Genomic DNA, 25,263 nt, shown 5'->3' with positions numbered 1-25,263 from the left:
AGATGTGCAGGGAATGAGAGGGAACTGCTAACAGAATCACAATGAGAGGACGGATTTGGGCAAGTCATGGTCAGTCCCTCTGATGCAGACACTTCCTCTGAGCAAGCCCCTCATGTGTCTTCTCCCACCCAGCAGAGCCTCTGCCCTGACAGCCATGGAGTCCAGGGCATGAGCTGCCTCCTCGGCAGCCAGACCTCTGGCAGAGGAGAGGGGCATCTCTCCTGCCACAAAGGGAGTGATTGCCCTGCAATGTCACTGTCTGTGAGGCAGCATGCCCAGCTGGGTAAGGTAAAGGCTTTTCCGAGCACCCGTCTGTCTCTCACTCCTTGCCTTCCTTGGCAGCAGGATCATCGTGTTGCTCCTTGTTTCCCCTCCTCTCCATGCTGCTCCTGTTTTTCTCTCGGGCGCCCTGGGGTCGGGGTTTTCAGCTGCAGTTCTGACACCAATGCTGCAAGTTGTGCAAGAGAGGGGCCTGCATGGGAGTGATGTTGCCCCAGCCCACTTTTGACCAGTGTGGCTCCAGGAATTGCAGTCCGTGGGGTTGGGAATTGAGCTGACTCTCCCTTAAGCAGAGCCCATCCTCAGTCCTAACAGGCCTTTGACTGTTTCCCTGTGGTGTCCTGCCAGGCTGCAAGCTGCCCTCCAGCAAGGCACAGCTGTCTCATAGCATCTCTGTGACACCTGAGACACCGTGAAGAAGCTGCAGAGATGTGAAGAGCATGGAAATGGTGGTGGGAGGTTGTAAATGGGCAGCTGAAAAGAGCCCTGTGTGTCCTTGGCTAGAAGGGGAGTGTGGAGACCTCCCTCTGGTGCTTAGAGAAAGGGAGAGAAATTTGGAGATTTGCACTTTGAAAGTGGACTTCTCTGCTCTCAGCAGTGGCTGGTTTATTTTTAGGGCAATGTATGAGAGTGATCATCCTCCAGCTCAAAGTGGTGTGAGTACAGGACAGCTGGGAACAAGGCTGATAGACACACAAGCTATCCTCACTCTACCAAGTGGCAGTGAATCTTTTTTTCCCCAAGACTCACAGTAGAAATGCTGAGAATTTCTGCCTTTGAGCAACACTCCCCAGAGGCGACAAGGACATCTCAAAGAAAATAAACATTATTAAACATTCTGTAAAACTCTGGTGCTCAACTCTCCTTCTTTAGAGCAGGTAGTGAAAACACTGAAAAGCCCTTCCACGAGATGAATAGATTTTATTTGACAGAAATTATGAGTGCCAGAGCTGTTTACCCACATTACCATGTTGCCACTACTGTACAGCAGGACTGACTCCTCTGCAGCCCAAGAGCAGAGGCTTCTGCTCCTCACAGCACACTCAGCCAGCACAGAGCAGAGCTCAAGCAAGGCACCTGCCCAATGATCCTCCCAAAAAGAGAGAGAGACAATCTGGTGTTTTCAAAGAGAAATGCTACTTTTTTTTTTTCCTTGGAACATCTCTCCTAACTTCTCAATGTCTTTTCCTCCTTAGACAGTCCCCAAAGCCCAGTGGGACCAAATGGCCAATGGAAGCTCCTTCAATGAGTTCCTCCTCCTGGCTTTTGCAGACACACGGGAGCTGCAGCTCTTGCACTACGTGCTGTTCCTGGGCATCTACCTGGCTGCCCTCCTGGGCAACGGCCTCATCATCACAGCCATAGCCTGCGACCACCACCTCCACACCCCCATGTACTTCTTCCTCCTCAATCTCTCCATCCTTGACCTTGGCTCCATCTCTGTCACTGTCCCCAAATCCATGGCCAATTCCCTGAGGGACACCAGGGCCATTTCCTACTCAGGATGTGCTGCCCAGGTCTTTTTCTTCCTTTTCTTATGTTCAGCTGAGTATTCTCTTCTCACTGTCATGGCCTATGATCGGTTTGTGGCCATCTGCAGACCCCTGCACTACGGGACCATCAAGGACAGCAGAGCTTGTGTCAAAATGGCAGCAGCTGCCTGGGCCAGTGGTTTTCTCAATGCTCTCCTGCACACTGCTAATACATTTTCAATACCACTCTGCCAAGGCAATGCTGTGCAGCAGTTCTTCTGTGAAATTCCCCAGATCCTCAAGCTCTCCTGCTCAGAATCCTACCTCAGGGAAGCTGGGCTGCTTGTGGTTAGTCTTAGTTTAGTCTTTGGGTGTTTCACGTTCATTGTGCTGTCCTACGTGCAGATCTTCACTGCTGTGCTGAGGATCCCCTCTGAGCAGGGCCGCCACAAAGCCTTTTCCATGTGCCTCCCGCACCTGGCCGTGGTCTCCCTGTTCATCAGCACTGGCATGTTTGCCTACCTGAAGCCCCCTTCCCTCTCCTCCCCAGCTCTGGACCTGGTGGTGACTGTTCTGTACTCGGTGGTGCCTCCAGCAGTGAACCCCCTCATCTACAGCATGAGGAACAAGGAGCTCAAGGAGGCACTAAGGATACTGGTTCAATGGGTCCAATGTCAGCACCAATAACCATCCCGTGTGCATCCACTCATCATTCACAAAGCATCTGGCATCAAGGCTCTGTGTTATGCATTTATTTCTGTCTTACCCTTAACCTTACCCCAATACCTGATCTATTCTTGCAATTAAAAAAAGTTTTGCTTCATGTCACTTCTCAGGAATCTCTCATTTGAATCTGACCCAGAGACCGTGTTGAAGCAGGAAGCCAGGCTTCCCCCTTCATCAGCAGAGATGGGAGAACCTCAGAGCCCACTAATCTGATCTCCCTCAGATGCCCTCAAGGCAGTGGAGAGAGTTTCCCTTTGCAGTTTCTCTTTTGGCCCTGACACCAAGGGACCTCAAGGGGACAGTCAGGCTCATATAAGTATAGACAGGATGAGACCATGGGTCCTGTGTCCATTAGGAGAGCTCAGCTCCCCTGAGCCCAGTCAGGGTGTGATCTCACACCCCTCTCCTCCTGCCAGATGGCTGTCACCATGGGCTGGTCCCTTCCCTCTCCTGTGCTCCAATGCTCACAGTGGAGTGGGAGGGGAGGGGAGGAGAGTCTAGATGCAGCTTGTAGGGACAGACCCTCTGCTCCTCAGGACCATCCCCCCCACTGCCACAGTAGGCATTTCCTGGCTGCAGCCTTCCAGTGGGGGCTGCAGCTTTCCTGGAGACAAGTCCAGAAACAGCAGCAGGAGTTTCTCTTTTCAAGGTTTCTTCTCATTTCCACATTGTGCTCTAATGTGTGAATATCACCCGTCAGTGACCAGTGGAGATGGGAAATGGTGTCTGAATTGCCTGCCCAGAGCTGTCCCACAGGCGACAATGATGAGAGATGCCCATCCTTCTGGAGGGGGATCAGAGCCCCAAGGAGAGCTCAGGGGATCTCCAGGGACAGCGTGTGCCTGGGGTGGGCAGGGAGTGCCCTCTCAGGTGCTGACCTGACTCCCCATCTCTACCTCGGACCTGCGTCCAGCTATGGTCAGGAAAGCCTTGGCAAGGGAAGCTGGGACCTGAGCAGATCCCAGAGGAGGTTGTAAGTATAAACATTGGCCATATAGGCACAGCAGCAACTCTTGCCTGACAGCCCATTTAAAGGAGCAAGGAGTGCTCTGGATTTGGACCCCCTACCCAGGTGGCACGTCACACGGAGTCTTAGCTAGATGAAAAAGTGAGAGCAGCCACTTGGGGTGTGCTTTTTAATGTGTAGTTAAGAAAGCAGGTGTTTCTGTATCACAGCTTGAGTGTTTAAGCACCGCTTGTGAACAGGTTCCTGCTACAGAGCACTGGAGTGCTGGGAGCAGCAAGAGCTGGGCTGCTGCGTGTGGGAAGGGGAGCTGGGAGCCCAGGGTGCCGGCAAGGCAGGCAGGGCAGTGACCCACCAACGAGAGGTGCCATCCCGCTGTGACTGGACAAGAGAAGCAGAGCAGGTTTGGGGATGGTAACTGGGGTCAGGTGCAGTTCAGAGATCACAGACAAGAGCGTAGGGCTCTAAGCAGCCCTGCTGTGCGTGGGAGGTTGGACTGGAGACCTCCAGGGGTCTGATCCCACCAAAACTCCTCTGCAACTCCATGAATGGAAAGACCCCAGGCACAGAGACAGGCTCTGCCTTTCCCACGGGCTGCACTGCCAGCAGGTGAGGGGCAGTGTTAAAGATGGCCTCTGACCCTAGGTTTCCCAAAGCAGAGTCTCAGACACGGAGCATCAGAAACTCATTTACTGTAAGTGGTACAGCAGCAAATGACAGCTCGAGCTGGGTGCCTCTGGAGAGGGACCCAAACAGAGAAACCCCTGGGCACCTATAACTTTGTGATCTAAGTTCTCCACCCCTCACGCGGTAGTTCAGACCAATAGTAATAGTCAGGTCTGGGGTCTGCCCATTCCTTATTGGGTCCCATCATTGTCTCTCAAGGTCCTGACGAGGAGGAGGTAATTCTAGACCACAATAATTAATGCTGCCCCAGCAGTGAGAGCAGGCTTTTTTTCTCAAGGTCCTGATGCCCTGCACAGGCCTTATTTCAAAGCCTTGACATCCTCCCTTTGGGAGTGTGAGACACAGGAGCACAGACTGCTTGGAACTCCCTTCTCTTCCCAGCTGGAACCAGCTCTGGGGCCTCTTTTACTGAACGAGGTGAAAGTTCCTCATGTTCTCCGAGTGCAGCCTAAGGCTGCAGCAAATTTAGCTCCTCATGCTAAAGAAGTTTTATAGAAGTTGTGCTAAGCGGCTACCTCTAGACAGCCCCAGTCCAATATTCTTTAACAGTCTCATAGTCGCTCCACCAGAGCAAGCAGACAGTGGCACATGCCTGGACCACCTCTGTCTCTTCAACTGTCACCAGATGTTTGTGTGAGAGCAACTGACTCCCACCCTCCATCTCCAGTGATCATAAGGGGAGCTTAGACAAGGAGCTCCCAGGCAGACACCTCTGTTGTGCTCACTTCAGTTTTGGCAAGGGGAATCCCACTGCCTGTCTGTTTGTGGAGTTCATAGGAGTTAGCTGGATCCCACTGCATCCCAGGGGCTTCTAAATGGGCATGAGATGCCCAGACAGACTCATCTGAATCAACACCTGAACCATGGGAAAATGAGCTCCCTTCCTGTCCCCTTCTAGGTGTCCTGCCTAGTTAAGAGATGGGAATATGGATTTCCAGGGTGGGAAATTTCCATCTCTCATAGAGAACCATCCTCTGATGAAATAAGTGACAATGCTGTAGCTGGTCTCTCTGTATTGTTTAGGGAGGGACCAAAGTTGAATATTTTGCTTTACATCAGTGAACATATCCCAGGAGGAGGGAGCACAAGGGACAGAGAAACTGAGGCCTTCAGCTGGACCCTGCTCCTGAGTGGGGCCAGGCTTCTGGGATGGAGGGAGCTCATGGCAACCTGGCAGCACTGCCCAGAGACAGCTGTGTGCAGGAGCAGCTCCTCTGCAAAGAGCGGAAGGGCTGTGGGCACTGCCTGCTGCTGCTGACATGAGAGGAGAGAAGGCAGAGAGAAGTGGAAGGCAGTGTGGAGTGGGAGGACAGCTGACAGTGCATTGTGGGAGAAATCTTCACTGCCCTGAACACAGTAGGTCTCTGTCTGCAGGGCAATGCTACTGAGGCTCCTGAAAAGGTCTTCTAAACCCATTCCAGCACGAATGATTGGTTTTTAAGGATCGCTATCCCAGCTTCTCCAGTATGGGGGAGGTGATGCTTTAGAGCAGGGCTTCCCTGTCACACCGTCACAGGCACAGGGCATGCTGCTACCTTCTGCCAGGGATGGTGCAGGGCTGTGAAGCTGGGACATGCACCAAGATCTGCCCAGGGCTGTGATTCAGAGCCGTTTCCCTGCACCACAGGGGAAGGTTAAAAAAAAAGGCTACTTGAAAGGGGAGGAGTTTTCCTTCCAGGGCTTTCAGTTTCTTAATTTGGCAGGGAGAAAAAGGGAAAGAGTTTGCTGGTTTGGCAAGGGACTGGGACTCGCTAACCTTCCCTCTCAGAGATCAGTAGGTCTGTGAGAAAGGTCAGCAAACACCTTCAACCCCACCTCAGCCTACAGACAGCACCAGCAGCACCTTTATGGTCTTACCAGGGTTTATGTGACCTGCTCCTTAGGACCTGCATGCAGAGATGCCCCTGGCAAGTGCCCTGTCCTGAGTAGTTTCTGTAGGGCAGAACTGCGCACATGGAGGGTGGGATGGGGTCTGTGAGCACCGACAGGGAAAAGATGTTGGGATCGAGAAAGCTCCAGGCAGCAGGGACAGTGCCAGGCAGCAGAGATGGGCAGGGAATGAGAGGGAAGGGTGAACACAATTGTCATGGGAGGATGGATTTGGGCAAGTCACGGTCAATCTCTCCAATGCAGACACCTTCCTCTGAGCACTCCCCCATGTCTTCTCTCCCACCCAGCAGAGCCTCTGCCCTGACAGTCGTGATGTCCAGGGCATGAGCTGCCTCCTCTGCAGCCAGACCTCCGGCAGAGGAGAGGGGCCTCTCTCCTGTCACGGGCCTGTTTAGTGCTGCCCAACAAAGGGGCTGAGAGCGACTGCTCTGCAAATGTCGCTGTCTGCGAGGCAGCATGCCCAGCTGGGTAAGGTGCAGGCTTTCCCGAGTGCCTGTCTGTCTGTCTCTCTCCTTGCCTCCTTCAGCACCAGCATCATGATGTTGCTCCTTTTCTTCCCTCCTGTCCATGCTGCTCCTGTTCTTCTGTCAATCTCCCTGGGGCTGAGGGTTTCAGATGAAGTTCACACACTGACATTGCCAGTTGTACAGCAGAGGAGTCTGCATGGAAATGAGGTTGCCGCAGCCCCCTTCAAACTTGTGCAGCTCCAGGAAATGCAGTCTGTAGGGCTGGGAAATGAGCTGATCCTCCCTTAAGGAGAGCCCATCTTCAGTCCTAATGGTCCTTTGACTGTTTCCCAGCTTGTCCTGCCAGGCTGTGAGCTGCCCTCCAGAAAGGCACTGCTGTCTCACAGCATCTCTGTGATCTCATAGCATCTCTATGAAGCAGCAGAGATGCTGAGAGCATGGAGATGGTGGTGGGAGGCTGTAAATGGGCATCTGAAAAGAGCCCTGTGTATCCCTGGTTAGAAGAGGAGTGTGGAGACCTCCCTCAGGTGCCTGGAGAAAGGCAGAGAAGTTTGGAGATCTGCACTTTGGAAGTGTATTTGTCTGCTCTCAGCAGGGGCCAGTTTCTTTTGGGGGGAACAGCATGCTCCAGCTCAAAGAGGTACAAGCACAGGACAGGTAGGAAGAAGACTACTGGACAGTCGAGATGTCCCCACTCCAAGTGACAGTGCATGCTTTCCTCTCAGAACTCACAGTAGATATGCCAAGGATTTCTACTTTTAAAGAGCACTCCCCAGGGGAGACAAGGGCCTCTCAAAGAAAATCAACAACATTTAAAAAATCCCTGAAACTGACTTCTGCAGAATTGGGAGAGAAGATGCTGAAAAGCCCTTCCACAAGATGAGTGAATTTCATTTGACAGAAATTGTGAGTCTCAGAGCTAGTCACCCCCATTCCCATGTACCCCCTGCTGTACAGCAGGACAGACTCCTCCGGAACCTATGGGCAGAGGTCCCTGCTCCTCATGATACACTCTGCTGACACAAACCAGAGCTCAAGCAAGAGAACTGGGCAAAGGGCCTCCCAATAAAGAGAGAAGCAATATGGGATTTTTAATAAGAGAGGAAAAAAAATATTTATTTATTTTCCTTTAAAAGTCTCTCCTAACTTGTCAATGTCTTTTCCTCCTTGGACAGTCCCCCATGGTCAGGGGGAGCAAATGTTGAACAGCAGCTCCTTCAATGAGTTCCTCCTCCTGGCATTTGCAGACACACGGGAGCTGCAGCTCTTGCACTTCTCACTCTTCCTGAGCATCTACCTGGCTGCCCTCCTGGGCAACGGACTTGTCATCACAGCCGTAGCCTGCGACCATCACCTCCACACCCCCATGCACTTCTTCCTCCACAGATTCTCCCTCCTTGACCTTGGCTTCATCTCCACCACTGTCCCCAAATCCATGGCCAATTCCCTGTGGGACACCAGGGCCATTTCCTACTCAGGATGTGCTGCCCAGCTCTTCCTCTTCCTCTTTTCACTTGGAGCTGAGTGTTCTCTCCTCACAGTCATGGCCTATGACCGCTTTGTGGCCATCTGCAGACCCCTGCACTACGGGACCCTCATGGGCAGCAGAGCTTGTGTCAGAATGGCAGCAGCTGCCTGGGGCACTAGTTTTGTCAACGCTGTCCTGTACACTGCTAATACCTTTTCAATACCACTCTGCCAAGGCAATGCAGTAGAGCAATTCTTTTGTGAAGTTCCCCAGATCCTCAAGCTCTCCTGCTCAGATTCCTACCTCAGGGAACTTGGACTTATTGTGGTTAGTGCCTGTTTAGTCTTTGGGTGTTTCATTTTCATTGTGGTGTCCTACGTGCAGATCTTCACTGCTGTGCTGAGGATCCCCTCTGAGCAGGGCCGGCACAAAGCCTTTTCCATGTGCCTCCCGCACCTGGCCGTGGTCTCCCTGTTTGTCAGCACTGGCATCTTTGCCTACCTGACGCTCCCCTCCATCTCCTGCCCAGTTCTGGGTCTGGTGGTGGCTGTTCTGTACGGGGTGGTGCCTCCAGCAGTGAACCCCCTCCTCTACAGCATGAGGAACAAGGAGCTCAAGGATGCCCTGAGGAAACTGATTCAATGGGTATGATGTCAATGCCAATAACTGTCCCATATGCATCTGCTCATCTTTCCCAGGGTATTCAGCCTCAAGGATACATATTTTTCATTTCTTTCTTTCTTACTTTTCTCTGTTATATTCATGGGAAAAGGAAATGTTTAGGTTCCTCTTACTTCTCAGTAATCCCTCTCTTGTATTTGACCCAGAGGCCATGTTGAAGCAGGAAGCCAGGCTTCCCCCTTCATCAGCAGAGATGGGGGAACCTCAGCACCTGCTAGTCTGAGCTCCCTCGGATGCCCCCAGGGCAATGGGGAGAGTTTCTATTTGCAGTGTCTCTTTCAGCACTGACACCAAGGGAGCTCAGGGGCACAGAGTCAGGCTCAGATGAGTACAGGCGGGAGGAGACCATGGGTCCCATGTCCATTAGGAGAGCTCAGCTCCCCTGGCCACAGTCAGGGTGTGATCTCACACTGCTCTCCTGCAAGAGTGGCAGCCAAGTGTCACTGTGTGCTGGTCCCTTCCCTCTCCAGTGCTCCAGCACCACAAGTGGAGGGGGAGGGGAGTCAGGCAGCAGCTTGTGGGGACAGACCCCGTGCTTGGCAGTATCACCCTCCCACTGCTGCAGCAGGCATTTCCTCACTGCAGCCTTTGCGTGGGGGCTGCAGCTGTCCTGGAGACACATCACCACACAGCAGCAGGAATTGCTCTTTTTAGAGTTGTTCTCTCATTTCCATGCTGGCCTTGTGTGCTCTGTGCTGTGGATATGGCCCAGGAGTTCTCATGACCTGGTGGTGGTAGGGTTGTGTTTCTATTTTCATGTGTCCTGGAAGTACAGGCAGGAGCAGGCAATGGGCACCCTTATGCCAGACCTGGCCTGCAGAACAACATTTCCATAATTAAAGGGGATCTCCCCTGTGATGTGCCTCAAGTCTGGCCTTTCTTCAGCAGATGGAGTCAAAACTAAACCCAAGGGATTGCACCACTAAGGGGTTGGTGTTCTGCTTGTGAACTCCAGGGGCTCTAGGGGGTGAGCTCAGAGTTCTTGGATGATCTGTTAGGGACTGAGAGCTGCACTCAGAGCTCATTTATCAGTGACCAGTGCCAGTGGAGATGGGGAATGGTCTCTGAATTGCCTGCCTGGGGCTGTCCCACAGGTGACAGTGCTGATGAACGATGCCCATCCTTCTGGAGGGGAATATGAGCCCCATGAGAGCCCAGGGGATCTCCAGGGACACTGTGTTCCTCGGAGTGGGCAGTGAGTGGAGCCTTACAAAATGAGGGATGGTCCATGGTGGAGTAACCAGAAGGGAAAGCACTAAATCCAGGTATGCAGGGGGAAAGGAGGGCTCTGCAATCCCAGTAGAGGCAGTGGGGACCCAGGAGTCCCAGGGAAGGGGCACTGGAGAGTGATTCCTGCACCCTCAGTGAAACACCACAGGTTGGACCTGGTGCCCACCCAAACGCATATGCCATTGCAAGTGCCCTGGAGTCACTCTGAGCACCATCCATGAGCACAGACACGTGCCAGCAGTATCAGTGGTGGTGATCCCTGTCCAGCTGGGTCTGCTTCCCACCCCAACCAGCATGGCCCATGGCCCCACAGCAGGGCAGCTCCGTGTGGGAAGAAGAGCCGAGGGCTGAGGGTGCTGGTGAGACAGGCAGGGCAGGGACCCACTGAGGAGAGGTGCCATGCTGCAGAGCCTGGACAAGAGGAGCAGAGCAAGTCTGGGGATTGTACACGGGGTCAGGCATAGTCCAATGATGGCCAGATGGGACTGCAGGGCTCCAACCAGCCCTGCTTTGCACAGAGGGTTGGACTGGAGACCTCCAGAGGTCCCTTCCCACCAAAACTCCTGTTAATCCATGAATTCTCAGCCTCTGCTCTGGCATGGCTGGCACGGGGATGAGAGCACCTGGGGCAGAGCAGAACGAGCTCAGCTGGGGGAGTGTCTGGGAGAAGATCCAAAGGTCCCTGGCTCAGCCCTGTGGTTTCAAAAACTCCCTCACACACCCCGAGAGGCTCCATCTGCCTCTTCCACCCTCCCTGTGCTCCCCTCCTGCCAGCCAAAGTGGAGTCCAGCATCGCCAGGGGACTCCCTTCCACACAGGGAGGAGAGAGAGAGGGCCTTCACCAGCCCCAAGCTGACGTTTCCACCCCTGACCTTGACAGTTGTGCGTGCCTGGATCTGCCCACTTGCCTTCACCAGAGTCATGGCTGCACTGAAGCCCATGAAAATCCCAGTGCTCCTATCCTTGAATGGGCATCCACCCTGAACCTGGAGCCTGGCTGGCTATAGAGGCATCACCCATCCAGTGCCCCGGCCGTGCAGCCAAGGGCAGGGGTCTTTCCTCTAATTTCCCTGCTCCTCCCCTGCTCCTGGCACTGCTGTTGCCGTGCCCATGTCAAACCCTCCTGCCGGCAGACTTCCCTGGGCCTGAGGCAGCTCCAGCTCCCTCCACGGCTTCTCTGGAGCCTTTCAGGAATGGGTTGAGGTGGGGCTGGCACCAGAGATCTCTGACATGAAAAGGGCTGGGTTATTATTAAATGACTATTAAATGATCCCCCAGAGTCTGGGGGATCTGAGCACCTGGCCTCTGCCCAGCCCGTGCTGTGCCCCACTCGGGGGTCAGCAGACAGCCACGCTCTGGGATCTGTCACGGCCTGGTGCAGAATAGAGGCCCTGCAAGGCTGGCCTTTTCCTCTCCATTGGGATACGGAGACCTGCAGGAGGATGGAGCTGGCCATGCACCACCCCACAGCTGGGATGAGCAGCCAGTGCTGCAAAGGGCTGATGTGAGGGGCTGCTCTGGGACGATGGCCCTGGGGCAGCTTCCCCAGGGTGTCCATGCAACAGAGGGAACAACCTGGGCTCTTCTCTCCTGCACCTGCCATGTCCTGCTGCCTTTCCCAGCAGACCTGCAATTGCCTGCAAGCACATGGCTGTGTGCTCCCACACTGCCGTTCACACACAGGAGCTGCCTGCTGGCATTTTTCCTCTCCCAGGCCCTTTCCAGACCAGTCCAGAACCTCCCCAGCTCTCCCCACCTCCCCTGCCCTCTCCCCAGCCCACCCAGCACAGCAGACCAGGCTGGGGTGGCCCCGCAGCAGTGCCCACCGCAGGGGGCTGCAGAGCTCTGGGCACTCACCCCACAGCCCCAGCCCCTCTGCAGGGCACAGCAGCTGCTGGGGGGCAGAGAGGGGTGTCAGCCTCCCCATCAGCCCCACACCTGGGGACCAGCAATGGCACAAGGCAATGGAGGCCAGGCACTCCAGGTCTCCACTGCTCTCATGACCAGAGATCCTTCACCCTGGCTGCCTGCAGCCCCTCCGGCAACTCCTGTGGCCCCAGGGGTTGAGCAGCCTGCCCACTCCAGGCACATGCTGGCCCTGGAGATCCTCTGTGCTCCCTGGGTGGCTTCATATCCCCTTCCAGCAGGAATGGCATATGTCACCAGCCCTGTAATATGTGGGACAGTCCCCGGCAGATACCTCTTGACCACTCAGCCCCTCCAGGGGCACTGGCCACCCGCAAGGGACAGCTGAATCCAGCCCTCCTTCCCTAACACATCACTCTACGAGCTGATGCCCCTTAGCCCATGCAAAACCCAGGCACAGCAACAGGGCCTTTTTGGGTGCAATTCCCTGAGCACATTCTTGGCTCCAGATGGGAAGAAGAGCCCATCGTTTAGGCAGAGTACTGAGAAAATCCCCTTTTATTACAGAGAAGCTGCGTGAGTGGTCAGCTCTGACACAGTGAGGGGCAGATTTACAGAAGGCCTCCGGGTCAGACAGATCGGGCTTGTATCTCTGGAGAAGTGGGATGCATTCAAACATTTGTGCACAAACATGAGTAACACAGATAGAATGTGCAAAACAAAAGAGCTGCCAGAGATAAACTGGAAATGACTTGTGAAGAGAGGTGGGCAGCTTATTGCTGCTGAAATAGTACCAGTTGAATCAGTTTCCTCAGTGCCTCCTTGAGCTCCTTGTTCCTCATGCTGTAGAGGAGGGGGTTCACTGCTGGAGGCACCACTGAGTACAGAACAGCCACCACCAGATCCAGAGCTGGGGAGGAGAGGGAGGGCGGCTTCAGGTAGGCAAACATGCCAGTGCTGAGAAACAGGGAGACGACGGCCAGGTGCGGGAGGCACATGGAAAAGGCTTTGTGCCGGCCCTGCTCAGAGGGGATCCTCAGCACAGCAGTGAAGATCTGCACGTAGGACACCACAATGAAAACGAAACACCCAAAGAATAAGCAGGCACTAACCACAAGAAGGCCAAGTTCCCTGAGGTAGGAGTGTGAGCAGGAGAGCTTGAGGATTTGGGGAACTTCACAGAAGAACTGGTCCACTGTGTTGCCTTGGCAGAGTGGTATTGAAAATGTATTAGCAGTGTGTAGGAGACCATAGAGAAAACCACTGCCCCAGGCAGCTGCTGCCATTTTGACACAAGCTCTGCTGCCCATGAGGGTCCCATAGTGCAGGGGTCTGCAGATGGCAATGTAGCGGTCATAGGCCATGACAGTGAGGAGATAATACTCTCCTCCAAAGAGGAAGAAAAACAGGAAGACCTGGGCAGCACATCCTGAGTAGGAAATGGCCCTGATGTTCCACAGGGAATTGGCCATGGATTTGGGGACAGTGGTGGAGATGGAGCCAAGGTCGAGGAGGGAGAGGTTGAGGAGGAAGAAGTACATGGGGGTGTGGAGGCGATGGTTGCAGGCTATAGCTGTGATGATGAGGCCGTTGCCCAGGAGGGCAGCCAGGTAGATGCCCAGGAAGAGCGAGAAGTGCAAGAGCTGCAGCTCCCGTGTGTCTGCAAACCCCAAGAGGAGGAACTCGTTGAAGTAGCTGCTGTTGGGCATTTGCTCCCACTTGGCTCTGGGGGAAAAGACAGAGACAAGTTACAGCAGTCTTCTCTGAACCAAAACCATTCCATTTGTAACAGAAATCCTCACATTTTCTCTGTACCTTACATTCATTCAGCACTCTGTCTGGAGCTGTGGTTCATGCTGACTGAACATGACATGCAGTGTGGCGGCCTCTGCCCATGTTCTCCAGAGGAGTCAGTTCTGCTCTGCTAGAGGATGGAAATGGAGATGTCAGTCAGCCCCACATATTTGGTGGGATACCACAAAATGATTGCCATGACATACAGAAAGGGGACTTGGTCCAGGGACACAGTGGGAATATTCTCTATTTACCAGAATGAGAGATGAATACAGTTCTCATGCCAGCTCTCTCTGAAAGAGAAGACCCTTGAGAGGGATTCATCTCTCCCAACCTTGCCCTCATGAACAGAGGTGTCTATATCTGAATGAGTCACACCAAATCCTGCTCAAGCAATGGAGAGAAAGAGGTGAGTGAAGGGGGGGCTGACCTGACCCTTTCTAGATGCCTCTGTCCCAATGAGATAGATCCTCTCCTCAGGTCTATTTACCATCTGTGCTCCAGGCACTGTAGTGGGAATGGGAAATGACTAGCTCTGATGCACACATCCTGCAGCTGATTATGTCCACCTCTTATGTGGAAGAGCTGTTCCACTTTTAGACACCTCTTTTTTTACAAGAAATGACCTGCAGCAGAGATCTAGTCATAGATGGATTTAGTTTTTAGATGCCTCCATCTCACCATGGAAGCATTCTTTGAGCGGGCAGAAATCTTTGGCAATTTGATTGCTCTCAGCATGAGCCCTTGTGCATCGCAAGGGGGAAAAAAGGGCTTGCTATGACTTTGTACAGAGTCCCGGGATGTGGTCTGTCAATGAGTCTTGCCCCTTACTCACCTGTGCTTGCACCTCTCTCAACCAAAGGACAATCACACTCAGACGTTCCTCTCAGAAAGCAACTGGACTGAGCTGAGAGGGGAGGGCTTCAGGTTTTAAGAGAAGAGTTCCAATTTCTTCTCTCTCCGGCCAGACATGGAGACAGTGATGAAGAGCATGGTAAGGTCAGCTCGTTCCCCAGCCCCACAGGGTCCCTTTTCTATAGCCTCACAGGTTTCAAGGAGGCTGGGGACAGCTCACTCCCATGCAGACCCTGCTGTTCCCCAACTTGCAGTGTTGGTGTCTGAACTGCAGCCGAAACCCCCACAACCCCAGAGGGCCCAAGAGAGAAATGGGAGCAGCATGGACAGGAGGGGAAACAAAGAGCAACACCATGATGCTGCTGCCAAGGGAGGCAAGGAGACACAGACAGACAGGCACTTGGGAAAGCTTTAACCTTGCCCCGCTGGACATGCCCCCTTGCAGATGGCCACATTTGTTGGGCAGGACAGCATGGGCCTGTGGCAGGAGAGAGGCTCCTCTCCTCTGCCAGAGGTCTGGCTGCAGAGGAGGCAGCTCATGCCCTGGACCCCATGACTGTCAGGGCAGAGGCTCTGCTGGGTGGGAGAGGAGACAGAGGGAGCTTGCTCTGAGGAAGGTACCTGCAGCAGAGGGACTCACCATGACTTGCCCAAATCCATCCTCCCATCATGATTCTGCTAGCAGTTCCCTCTCACAGCCTGCCCATCTCTGCTGCCTGGAGCTGTCCCTGCTGGCAGCTTTCTCTGTCCTATCATCTTTTCCCAGGCAGTGCTCCCAGACCCTGTTCCACCCTCTGTGTGCTCAGGTCTGCTCTACAGAAACCTCCCGGGACAGGGCATTGGCCAGGGGCATTGCTGTGCTCAAATGTCCTAAGGAGCATGTCACATAAACCCTGATAATGCCATAAAGGTGATGACGATGCTGTCTGTAGGCTGGGTGAGGATGCAGGGGCTTTTCCCAGTGTTTCATAGACCTACTGATCTCTGAGAGTGAAGGTTTAGGGGTCCCAGTTCTTTGTCAAACTAGAAAACTCTTTCCTTCATTCTCCCTGCCAAAATGAGGGAACTGAAAGCACACACCCTGAAAGGGAAGCTGCTTCCCTTTCAAGGAGCCCTTGCCCAGAGCCCCCTCTTGAAAAGTCCCCTCAGGAATGTGCTCAAGATAAGCTAGAGCTGAGAGCAGCCCTGACCCACGCAGCACCCTCTCAGCAGGAGAATGAACCTGCCCTGCCGGGGGTCTCTCCTCCAACCCAGAGCTTCTCCCCACAGCACTGTCAGCTGCTCCCCGGATAGGCTGAGTGCTGACCCTCGCAGGCGGCAGAGTCACTGCCTTGGCCACACAGCACCCTGGGGCAGAGGACACTGCTCTGAATTACAGCCCAGGGCAGACCTGGGTGCACACCCAGGCTTCACAGCCCTGCAGCCACCCCTGGAAGAAGGTAGCAGGATCCCCTGTCCCTGTGACAGTGCAGCAGGGAATTCCTGCTCTGCAGCACCCCCCCCTCTTCCTATGAACTGGAGGAACTGGGAGAGCAATTCAGGGGATGGACTGGGTTTAGAAGACCCCTCCAGGAACCTCAATAATATTGTTCTACACTCAGAGACTTACCGTGTCAAGGACTGTGAAGATTTCTCCCACAAGCAGCTCTCCTCTGTCCTCCCACTCCACACTGCCTTGCACTTCTCGCTGCCTTCTCTCAGCTCATGTCAGCAGCAGCAGGCAGTGCCCGCAGCCCTGCTGCTCTCAGCAGAGGAGCTGCTCCTGCACACAGCTGTGTCTGGGCAGTGCTGCCAGGTTGCCATGAGCTCCCTCTGTCCCAGGAGCCTGACCGTCTCTGTCCCTTGTGCTCCCTCCTTCTGGGAAATGTTCACTCAGGTAGACTAAAATAATCACCTATTGTCCTTCTCTAAAGAGTGGAGAGAAACTGATTCCAACATTGCAACTTATTTCATCTATGATAGGTGGAAATGACCAACTCTGGAAGCCCCTATTCCCATCTCTTAACTAGGCAGGACACCTGGATGGGGACAAGGAGGGAGCTCATGGACACATGGTTCAGGTTTTCATTCAGATGAGTCTGGGCATTCATGCCTGTTTAAAAGCCCCTGGGCTGCAGTGGGATTCAGATCGCTCCCATGAACTCCACAAACACACAGGAGCTGAGATTCCTCTTCCCAAGTTGAAGTGTGCGCAATAGAGAGGTCTGCACGGGAGCTCCTTGTCTACACTCCCATTGCAATCACTGGAGATGGAGGGTGGGAGTCAGTTAGCTGGTGACACCTGGTGACATTTGAAACAACAGAGGTGGTCCAAGGCATGTGCAGTGTCTGCTTGCTGTGATAGAACAACTGGGAGACCCGCATCCTTCCGGAGCACCAGGTGGGGGCCAGGTGGGGAATTTCCCTGGCCATCTGAAATGACCCCAGATGCCTACTACAACTAGAGCCCCACTCACTGTGAAGCTGAGACACAAGCAGATTCCAATGTTACAAGCAGGTAATGTAATTCAGTGCAGACGCTTAATTTAATGACATAGAAATAGGCCAGTAGGGCCATGTCAGATGCCTGAGGAGTCCAGCACAACCACGTCTCTACCACATACAGCATGGCACATTCAGGAAAACCATGTGCCTTTGGAGTCGCTGCTGGGCAAGTGCCCCAGGGCATCTTGGGTTTCTCATCTGTCCCCAAACAAATGAATCTCCAACACTGTCTTCAGGCACAGTCTCTACTGTCTGCATCCAAGTGTATTTCGTAAATGGGAGAGGCCCATCACACCAAGGTCTCCACTCTAGCCTCTGCACTCTCAAACCCTTCTAGCTGTCCTCCCTTTGAACCTCTTCTCACCCTGCCAGATGATATGAGCAGGGACTGGGCTAATGATGACCTCAGGGTCACTGGATCATAGGATGTCCAGGCTGAGGGACTTCTTCAGTGGCACCTTGTCCTTCCTGGAGATTGGTTCAAGAAGTCTGTCACTGGTCCAATGGTGCCATAAAGTCACCTTGGGCAGCCAACCCCTCTCCTGGCATTCCTGCACAGCCCAGCTCTGTTTCTCCCTGGCCTTGGGCACTGCAGGGTTTGCTCTCTTAGTGGGAACCTCCTTTCACCATTACATTGCCACCTGTTAGCCATGCCAGCATGTCACCACTTCTAATCAAAGCCTTTGCATAAGTAAGGTCCTCAGTAACATGTTTTCCTGCAATAAATCTTCCATGGGCACCACAGCTGAGGTGCTGAAGAAAACATATATGCAAAGACATGCAGCCTGGGATGCAGCCAGGAGCAAATGGAGATGGACAAGCTGTCACAGGAGTGCCACATGGTTGGAATAGCTGAGATGTGGTGGGATCACTTGCATGACTGGAGTTCCTCAATGGCAGGGTGCAAGTCCTTCACGAGAGACCACCAGGGAAGATCAGGAGGGGCAGTTTGGATGTATGGAGCTCTTCCATGGGATGGACCAAGGGAGGCAGCTCTGAAGGGCTGAGGAGCGCAGGAAAGCTGGCAGGTCATCAAGCACCCATCAGGCACAAGAATGCTCCATACAAACAGTTTGTAAAATTAGTAGACATCCCTGGACCCCAACATGGCTAAATAGGGGGCTCCCACGGGAGCTCCAGGGCAATAAGGCAGCGTATGGAAAAGGGAAGAAGGCAGAGGCTGCAAAAGGGGAGTTTAGAAATATTGTGCAGCAAAGTAGGCATGGTGTTAAGGAAGCCAAAGCTCCCCTGAGACAAGAGACACTTGCAGGGGATGTGAAGGACAGGAAGAAGAGCTGCTACTGCTTCAGTGACAGTAAGAGAATCAACAAGGAGATGTGGGCTCACTGCTGAAAGGGGCAGGGATTCTAGTAAAGGTATATGTAGATAGGTCTGGGCAAGTCAAGTCCTTCCTGGCCTCTGTCTTAACCAACATCTCCTGAGCTGTTATGCCTTGAGTCAGGAGTCCTGAGGAGAAAACCAACCTGCAGTGCTTAAGTTTCTAGAACTCAACCCCTACAAGTCTATGGAATTGGATGGCTGGCATCCATGGACACTGAGAGAGCTGGCTGCTATGACAGCAAGGCTCCTCTCTGTCATCTTGGAAAGGTTGTGGAGATCAGGGGAGGTCCCAATGAGCAGGAAAAGCAGCTGTCACAGGAGACCTGCAGGAGACCGGAGCCCCTGGGAGCTGCAGATGGAGGCTGGGCAGAGGGCACCAGGGTACCTAAAATCCATGACCCTGTGACTGCATCCCAGCCCAGTTCCAAAATCACTTTCCTTTTCAGAAAAAAAGATAATGCACAATCACCCCAGAAGACAAGTATACTGAAACAGAACAAATCAAGAAAGACAATAAGAACACAAAGAAATGGAAAGCTGGACAGTATAACCATGCATTTCTTTGCTTTAAATCTCTCTTTTTCAGTTTCTTTCTTGTTTCATTTTTAATGTCATTTTCTAAACAGTTCTGCTATAATCAGGCCTGCACTGTTAAACAAGACATTTTTGTGTCTCACACAGAGCCCAGTGCTCAGAAAACCACCCACTGCCCACAGCCGTCCATGCCACTCCTCAAGCTTTGCACAGAGCACGTCGCACTCTGAGGTGTCGGGCTCTCTTGACTGATGAGGAAAGCAGGGGGACCAGCTTCACCTATTTTTGGATGGCCAAATTTGCCCAAATCTCAACAGAGCTGTGTTACCGTGACCTTTTGAAAGGAGTCCCTAAAACATCTAGCCACACTCCCTTGACATTCCCTGCACGGTCAAGGAAGTGTAACTTCATTTTAGGGGACCACAGGGAGGAGGCTGATCTCACCCCCTGCCAGATCCTATCAGTGCAGATGTCTCTGTCTAAGCCAGCTGTCGGGACTTCCCTCTCTAGTCAATGGAGGGCAATAGGTTTCTCAACTGAGGTGTTTGGAGATACATTTCCTAATGACAAGCTAAGGTCCCGTAGGAGCCACCTCCAAAATCTCCAGCACCGCATTGGAACAAAGCTATCCCAGGGCATCTCAGGCAGCAGCAGCCTCTCTATGTGGTCGAATCAATAAAGCCCTGAAAGGACATAAGCTGAAATCATCTCAAAAAATAACTTCAAAAAACTTCACACATTTTTTAACATTGCCAAATATTTTTTCTTTCTTAATAATTGGCAGCACCATGTTCATGCACATGATGTTTTTTTTGGTCTCACACAGAGCCTGGTACTCAGAAAACCACCCCCTGCCCACGGCTGTCCATGCCACTCCTCACTCTTTGCACAGAGCATGTCGCACTCAGAGGCATCCGGCTCTCTCAACTGATGAGGAAAGCAGGGGGACCCACTTGGTCTATTTTTGGATGGCCAAATTTGCACAAATCTCAGCATACCAGTCTTAAAGTGATGTTTGAAAGGAGTCCCTAAAACATCTAGCCACACGCCCTTGACATTCCCTGCAGGAAGTCAGTGAAGTGCTACTTCATCTTAGGGGACAACAGGGAGGAGGCTGATCTCACCCCCTGCCAGATCCTATCAGTGCAGATGTCTCTGTCTAACCCAGCTGTTGGGACTTCCCTCTCTAGTCAATGGAGGGAAATAGGTTTCTCAACTGAGGTGTTTGGAGATACTTTTCCTAATGACAAGCTAAGGTCCCATAGGAGCCGCCTCCAAAATCTCCAGCCCCACGTGGGAACACAACAGCTATCCCAGGGCATCTCAGGCAGCAACAGCCTCTCGGTGTGGTCAGATGAATCAAGCCCCAAAAGGAGATTCCAGTCATAAGCTGAAATCATCTCAAAAAATAAATCAATGTGATCATTGACAAAAAAAATCCTCTTTTCAAAAGCTTCACACATTTTTACTATTTCTGTATATTTTTTTCTTTCCTCTTAATGGGCAGCATCATGTTCATGCACTCCAGTAACCATGGCTATGAAGCATGGCAGGGATGAGGGTCCCAGATAAAGCTCTCAGGATGATGTGTGTTCAGGGCATATTTGCTCTTTTCTGGTGTATCATCTAAGCACTGCACACTGAGAAACCTTCCTGAGGACTTTCAAGAACAAAGAGGCTGCTTTGGTGCCTCAAGGAAGAAGGCTGTGTCCTCTCCCCATAAGGTCCTACATCCTGCTTCTACAAAAAGTGCAGCCCACAGTAGAAATCAGTTTTGAGGCTCTCCAAAGCATCTCAGCCTGTGGCCACACTATGCTTTGTGCTATTTCATTCCACAGGCCTTTGATCTCATCTTGAAAAAATGCCAACCCCCAAACCAACCCCCAAACCCCACTTCCCACACAGGTCTGCCCAGTGCAGAGACCTGGCAGTGCAGGGGTGCACAAGTGACCTCTCCAGGGTCCCTTTTAGATATATTATCGTGTGTGGCACTCTCTGGAGATGTTCCTGAAGAATTTAGCAGCAAGGTTTTGGAAAATACCTGGGGTGAAGGAAGGTGAGGGGAGGGGAAATCTGTCTGCTCTCTCCCTGGCTCTGCCACCTCCATGGCGGTGACCTACTGAGCCCAGAGATGACACGAGCTGAGGTCACAGTGGGATGTGCCACATCACAGGGAGGTCTCCCCGGTGCCGCAGCAGTGTCCTCACTTCCCTGGGAGGCCCAGGAGCTGCTGAGCACTGCTCACGTGCTCCCCACGGCTGCTCTTCAGAGCTGCTCCATGGCAAGGAGAGGGGACAGGAGGCAGCAGGACCACGTTGGGACCCCTTGTCAACAGGCAGAGGAGAAGGGGCACATTGGAGAGGAGTTTGGGTGACAAGATGGGAAGACCGTCCCTCCTCCCCAGCTGGAGAGGCAATCTGAGGGCAAGCGGGCAAGGGGGGCCAGTGAGATGGAGAGCTGCTGGACCAAGACCATCAGCCTGCACCGCAGTTCCTTCTTCCCAGCACTCCTATGGCTCTTCAACAAGGGTAAGGGCTTCAGAAACTCCTTGCTTAGGTGTGGTGCAGAGACCGTTAACTGCAAAAATGAGTGTGGATCCTGGGCTCTGGGAGTGGCTGGAAAGTGCTTGGGGCTGCCACAAGAACCCTGCCTGAGGTTCCTGTCTGGCTCCGGGGACCATGTGGCAGCCAGGACTCCTGAGGCCTGGGGCTGGGGCTGCCCTGAGCCCCAAGGCTTCTGTGGGGCTGGCTCCATCCCCTTGTGGAGGGTAGGGGGCAATCCATGGCCGGGCTTCCCTGGGAGTGGGTCCCCCTTTGGGACCTGGCTCTGGCAGGAAAGGGGTCCTGTGTCCTGGAGGCTGGGGTCTCCTGAAGCTCCCGGGGGGCTCTCAAGAGCCTGCTGGAAATGCCCATATAGGAAATGAAACCTGCACCTTGTAATAAGCACAAACCATCTACTTGTTCGGGAGAACCTCTCTTCCTCCTCGCTGGATCCTTTTATGCTTGCAGCTTGGCAGAGCATGTTTTGGGCTCAGAGATGTTGTCCTCACATGGACACAGACCCTGTCCTCCTGCAAATAGGGTCAGACCTCTGCACCCAAAAGACAGCCTGTTTGGGGGAGCAGCTTGGGAACAGGTGGGGGTGCCATCGCCACCCCACAAGTCCCTGCTGACCCCAAGCCTGTTTCTCTGAGCCGTGGGGGGCAGTGCTGGGGGGAGCCCAGCAGGGCCATCTCCCCCACCCCCTCCCAGTCCCACACCTCCGCTGCCCAGCACCGGCAGGCCCAGAGCTGCTCTGGCCCTGGCTGCCCCGGGGCCCCGGGGCTCCTCAGCCCTGTGGAGCAATGTGCCGGGGCCCAGCCCAGCCCCGCAGAGAGCAGCCCCTGCCTGGCCATGGCCCAGCCCTGCCAGGCGCAGCGTGAGGGCTGCCGAGCCCCAGGGCTGCCACAGGCAGGGGGCCGGGGCCACAGAGGCCAGAGGGCCCTGCCCTGCCCTGCCCGGAGGGCAGCAGAATGCTCCCCACGGGCTCCAGCGCCCTGGCCATGCCCAGGATCCCCACACCAGCACCAGGACCAGCACCAGGACTGGCCCCGGGGCTGCTCCGCCGCACCCAGCACAGCCCCTGGGCACACGGCAGCCAGGAGCCCCGCGGGGCCCCTGCAGCAGAGCCCAGCCCGTGTGGGGCAGTGGCTGCACCCCGGGGCCCCGCACTGCCCAGGCACACGGCACTGGGATGCCCCCAGGCCCCACCACACCCCGCCATGCCCCGCGCTGCCGCCCACAACATGGTGCCTCACTGAGGGGGGGGGTTGGAAGGGAGGGGAGGGGCAGAGCTGGCCGCCAGAGCAGGAGGCTGCAATGTTTCCCTAACAACGCCCCAATGATGCCTCCTATTGGCTGATGTGAGGAGGAGGGCAGGATGGGTTTGACTGATGGCTCTGTCAGCCAATCGGACTGCAGCATGTGGAAAAACCCAGACCCGGAAGCAGGGCGGGATCAAAGAGGGCGCGAGTGGGGCTGGTGGGGCTATGGGTGCGTCCCGATGGCGGCAGGTGCCCTCCCGCCGGGGCAGGGGCAGCGGTGCTGCCCTGGGGCTGCTTTCCTCCCGGAGCTGCAGCAGGGGCTGGTGGGGCCGGGAGCACGGGACAAAGCGCCCTGGCCCCGGGGCAGCTGCCCTGCGAGCCAGACGTGCCGGCTGCCCCTGAGCAGCTGGGCTGGGGCAGCTGGGGGGGTTTGGGGGCAGGAAGCTTTGCCCCTGCCCTGGGTCTGAGACCCATTGTCCAGCCTTTCCTGAGCTGCTCAGAGCTGTGTTTGGGAGCTGCTGGGCAAAGTCTGACCAGGCTGCTGGTGTCCTCGCGAGGGGTGGTCTCTTTTGTTCTGAAAAATGGCATTTCCAAGTTGCTCTGAGAGAGGCTTTCAGAGAAGTTGAGGCACAAGCGAGAGGCAAGAGCTGCCTGATGAGCCCCTGTGAGAGCCCTTCTCCTCTGCTTCCTGGAGGTGGGAAGTGAGCAGGCCGCGGGCTGTGAGTGGCTGTTCAGAGGCAGTGCCTGTTGCAAGGCCTTGGAGGACTGGAAGGGATTTGAAGGGCTGGAGGGTTGGGCTTTCTGTGTTCTGGGGTGCTTGGGGGTGCCCTGTCTGCTGCCATGTGTGGTGCTGTGCCCTGTGCATCACTGATGCACAAGAGCGTCTTGGCTGCCAACCCTCTGTGAGGTGCAGGGGTAGCGGTGTGTCACAGTTTGGGGTGCCCTGTGGTGGAGCTGGGTGGTGGCCCCAGTGTTTTGCTGCTGAGCATGGGAGGAGGTGGCTGGAGAGAGCAGTGCTCTGCTCCCAGGGCCCAGCCTGCCATCACGGAGTCCTTCTGGGAGACCTGGGTGAGGACTGTTGGTGACCGTGTTCCCTCCTTGGAGCATCCTGGTGTGAGCCAGGGATGCTCGTAGTTTGGTGGTTTCTGTCAGCTGAGGTTCAGGCTGTTTCTGATGCTCTTCATGCTTCCATGAGTCTTTGGGATTTCACTGACTCTGCCAGAGAAACTTCGCACTCCTTGAAGGCTTTCTGGTGAAGCTCCAGGAGCTGCAGCAGGGGCTGGTGGGGCCGGGAGCACGGGACAAAGCGCCCTGGCCCCGGGGCAGCTGCCCTGCGAGCCAGACGTGCCGGCTGCCCACGAGCAGCTGGGCCAGGGTGGCTGGGGGGGGTTGGGGGCAGGAAGCTTTGCCCCCGCCCTGGGTCGCAGACCCCTTGTCCAGCCTTTCCCAGAGCTGCTGCTTTGGGGCAGTAACTGCTCTGTAGCTGGTGTTTCGCTGCCCGATGAGCATTTCAAGGCCCCAGGGTGAGTCTGGGCAGCCGCTCAGGAGCTGGCTGAGCCTTGGGGGAGGCAGGGGCAGCTGTAGGCGGCAATAGCCGCGTGGCCGAGCTGTGGGCAGGGAGGTCATGGCTGTCTGCAAGAGCTGGGCCAGGAGATCCCCAGTGTCACATCAGCTTTGGTCAGGAGCTGCCAGGCCAGCAGGAGGCCCGTGGTTCGGCTGTTGGTGATGAGGTCACTTCTGCTGGAGTAGCTGATAGGCCAGCAGCGGGAGCAAGGCATGGATGTTGATGGTGAGGTCATTTGTGACCGATTACCTGATTGGACAGCAGCAGAGCTGTGGCTGGAAAGGTGACTGTGAGGTCACTTCCAGCTCAGCAGTTGGTGGGACAGCAGCAGGTCCATGGCTGGGACATGAGCTTTGGAGATCACTTCTGCCAGAGCAGCTCATAGGTCATTTGGCTCAGGGGTGGGAAAGTTACAGTGAGGTCAGTTATGTGTCCATCTGTGATAGGCCAGTAGCAGGCCCACTGCTGGGAACTGACTTTGAGGTCATTTCCTCCAGAGCAGCAGGGAGGCCAGTAGCAGGCCCGTGGCAGGGACAGTGTTTGTGAGCTCAGCTCTGTCTCAGTGCCTGGTAGACTGTGTGGAGGCACATTGCTGGGAGAGTCGCTGTGAGGTCACTTGTCTCTGCAAGGCCAGCACTTGGCTAATGGCTTGGGGATTTGCTTGTGACGTCCCTTCTGCCTGAGTCCCTGATAGGCCAACAGCAGGCAGATAGGTGTGGAAGCAGATCATGAGGTCTCCTGGGTCAGAGGACCTGGTAGGGCAGCAGCATGTTCTTGGTGGGGATGTTATTTCCGGGAAACTTCTGCCACTGAAGCCCTTAGACCATCAGCAGACCCCTCCTCAGTGTATGGACTTGTGAGTTCACTTCTGTCTGAGCAACTGCTAGGCCAGGAGAAGGCCCATGGCTTGGATGTTGGTGGTGAGGTCACTTCTGGGTTTGGTGAGTGTGCCAGGAGGAGGGATTGACACCTGCCGAGCTCTACAGCAGTATAGAGATGCAACTAATAAAACAAGCAGAAGTAGACTGTAATGTTCTACACCATCTGATACAAATCTTATTCCACTCCATCATTGTGAATTAGTAGTGCTACATTTAAAATGTGGATGATGTTCTCTGGTAAACATAGGCATGAGGGTTGACTTTGTAGTTCTTGCTAA

At 54.4% G+C, this 25,263-nt stretch overlaps 2 protein-coding genes across 2 annotated transcripts; one reads left to right on the top strand and one right to left on the bottom strand.

Annotated features, from left to right (window-relative positions):
* Window positions 1–1,502: 1,502 nt before the first annotated feature.
* LOC135326363 (olfactory receptor 14A16-like) lies at window positions 1,503–2,438 on the top strand. The gene has a single exon (XM_064504245.1). It carries the CDS (start codon window positions 1,503–1,505, stop codon window positions 2,436–2,438), a length of 936 nt encoding a protein of 311 aa, XP_064360315.1.
* Window positions 2,439–10,107: 7,669 nt separating this feature from the next.
* Window positions 10,108–13,058, bottom strand: LOC135326362 (olfactory receptor 14A16-like; the record flags this gene model as incomplete). Its single annotated transcript, XM_064504244.1, has 2 exons — window positions 10,108–10,275; window positions 12,597–13,058. Coding segments are annotated over 2 exons (630 nt in total), but the record flags the coding sequence as incomplete, so codon positions are not given.
* Window positions 13,059–25,263: the final 12,205 nt, after the last annotated feature.

The sequence above is a fragment of the Dromaius novaehollandiae genome, unplaced genomic scaffold (genome assembly GCF_036370855.1).
Source record: "Dromaius novaehollandiae isolate bDroNov1 unplaced genomic scaffold, bDroNov1.hap1 HAP1_SCAFFOLD_27, whole genome shotgun sequence".
Lineage (NCBI taxonomy): Eukaryota > Metazoa > Chordata > Aves > Casuariiformes > Dromaiidae > Dromaius > Dromaius novaehollandiae.
This window is presented reverse-complemented; position numbering and strand designations above follow the sequence as displayed.

Bases quoted from the DNA above. Each gene is read 5' to 3' on its own strand.
- LOC135326363 (XM_064504245.1), top strand. From the start codon at position 1,503: ATGGCCAATGGAAGCTCCTTCAATGAGTTCCTCCTCCTGGCTTTTGCA.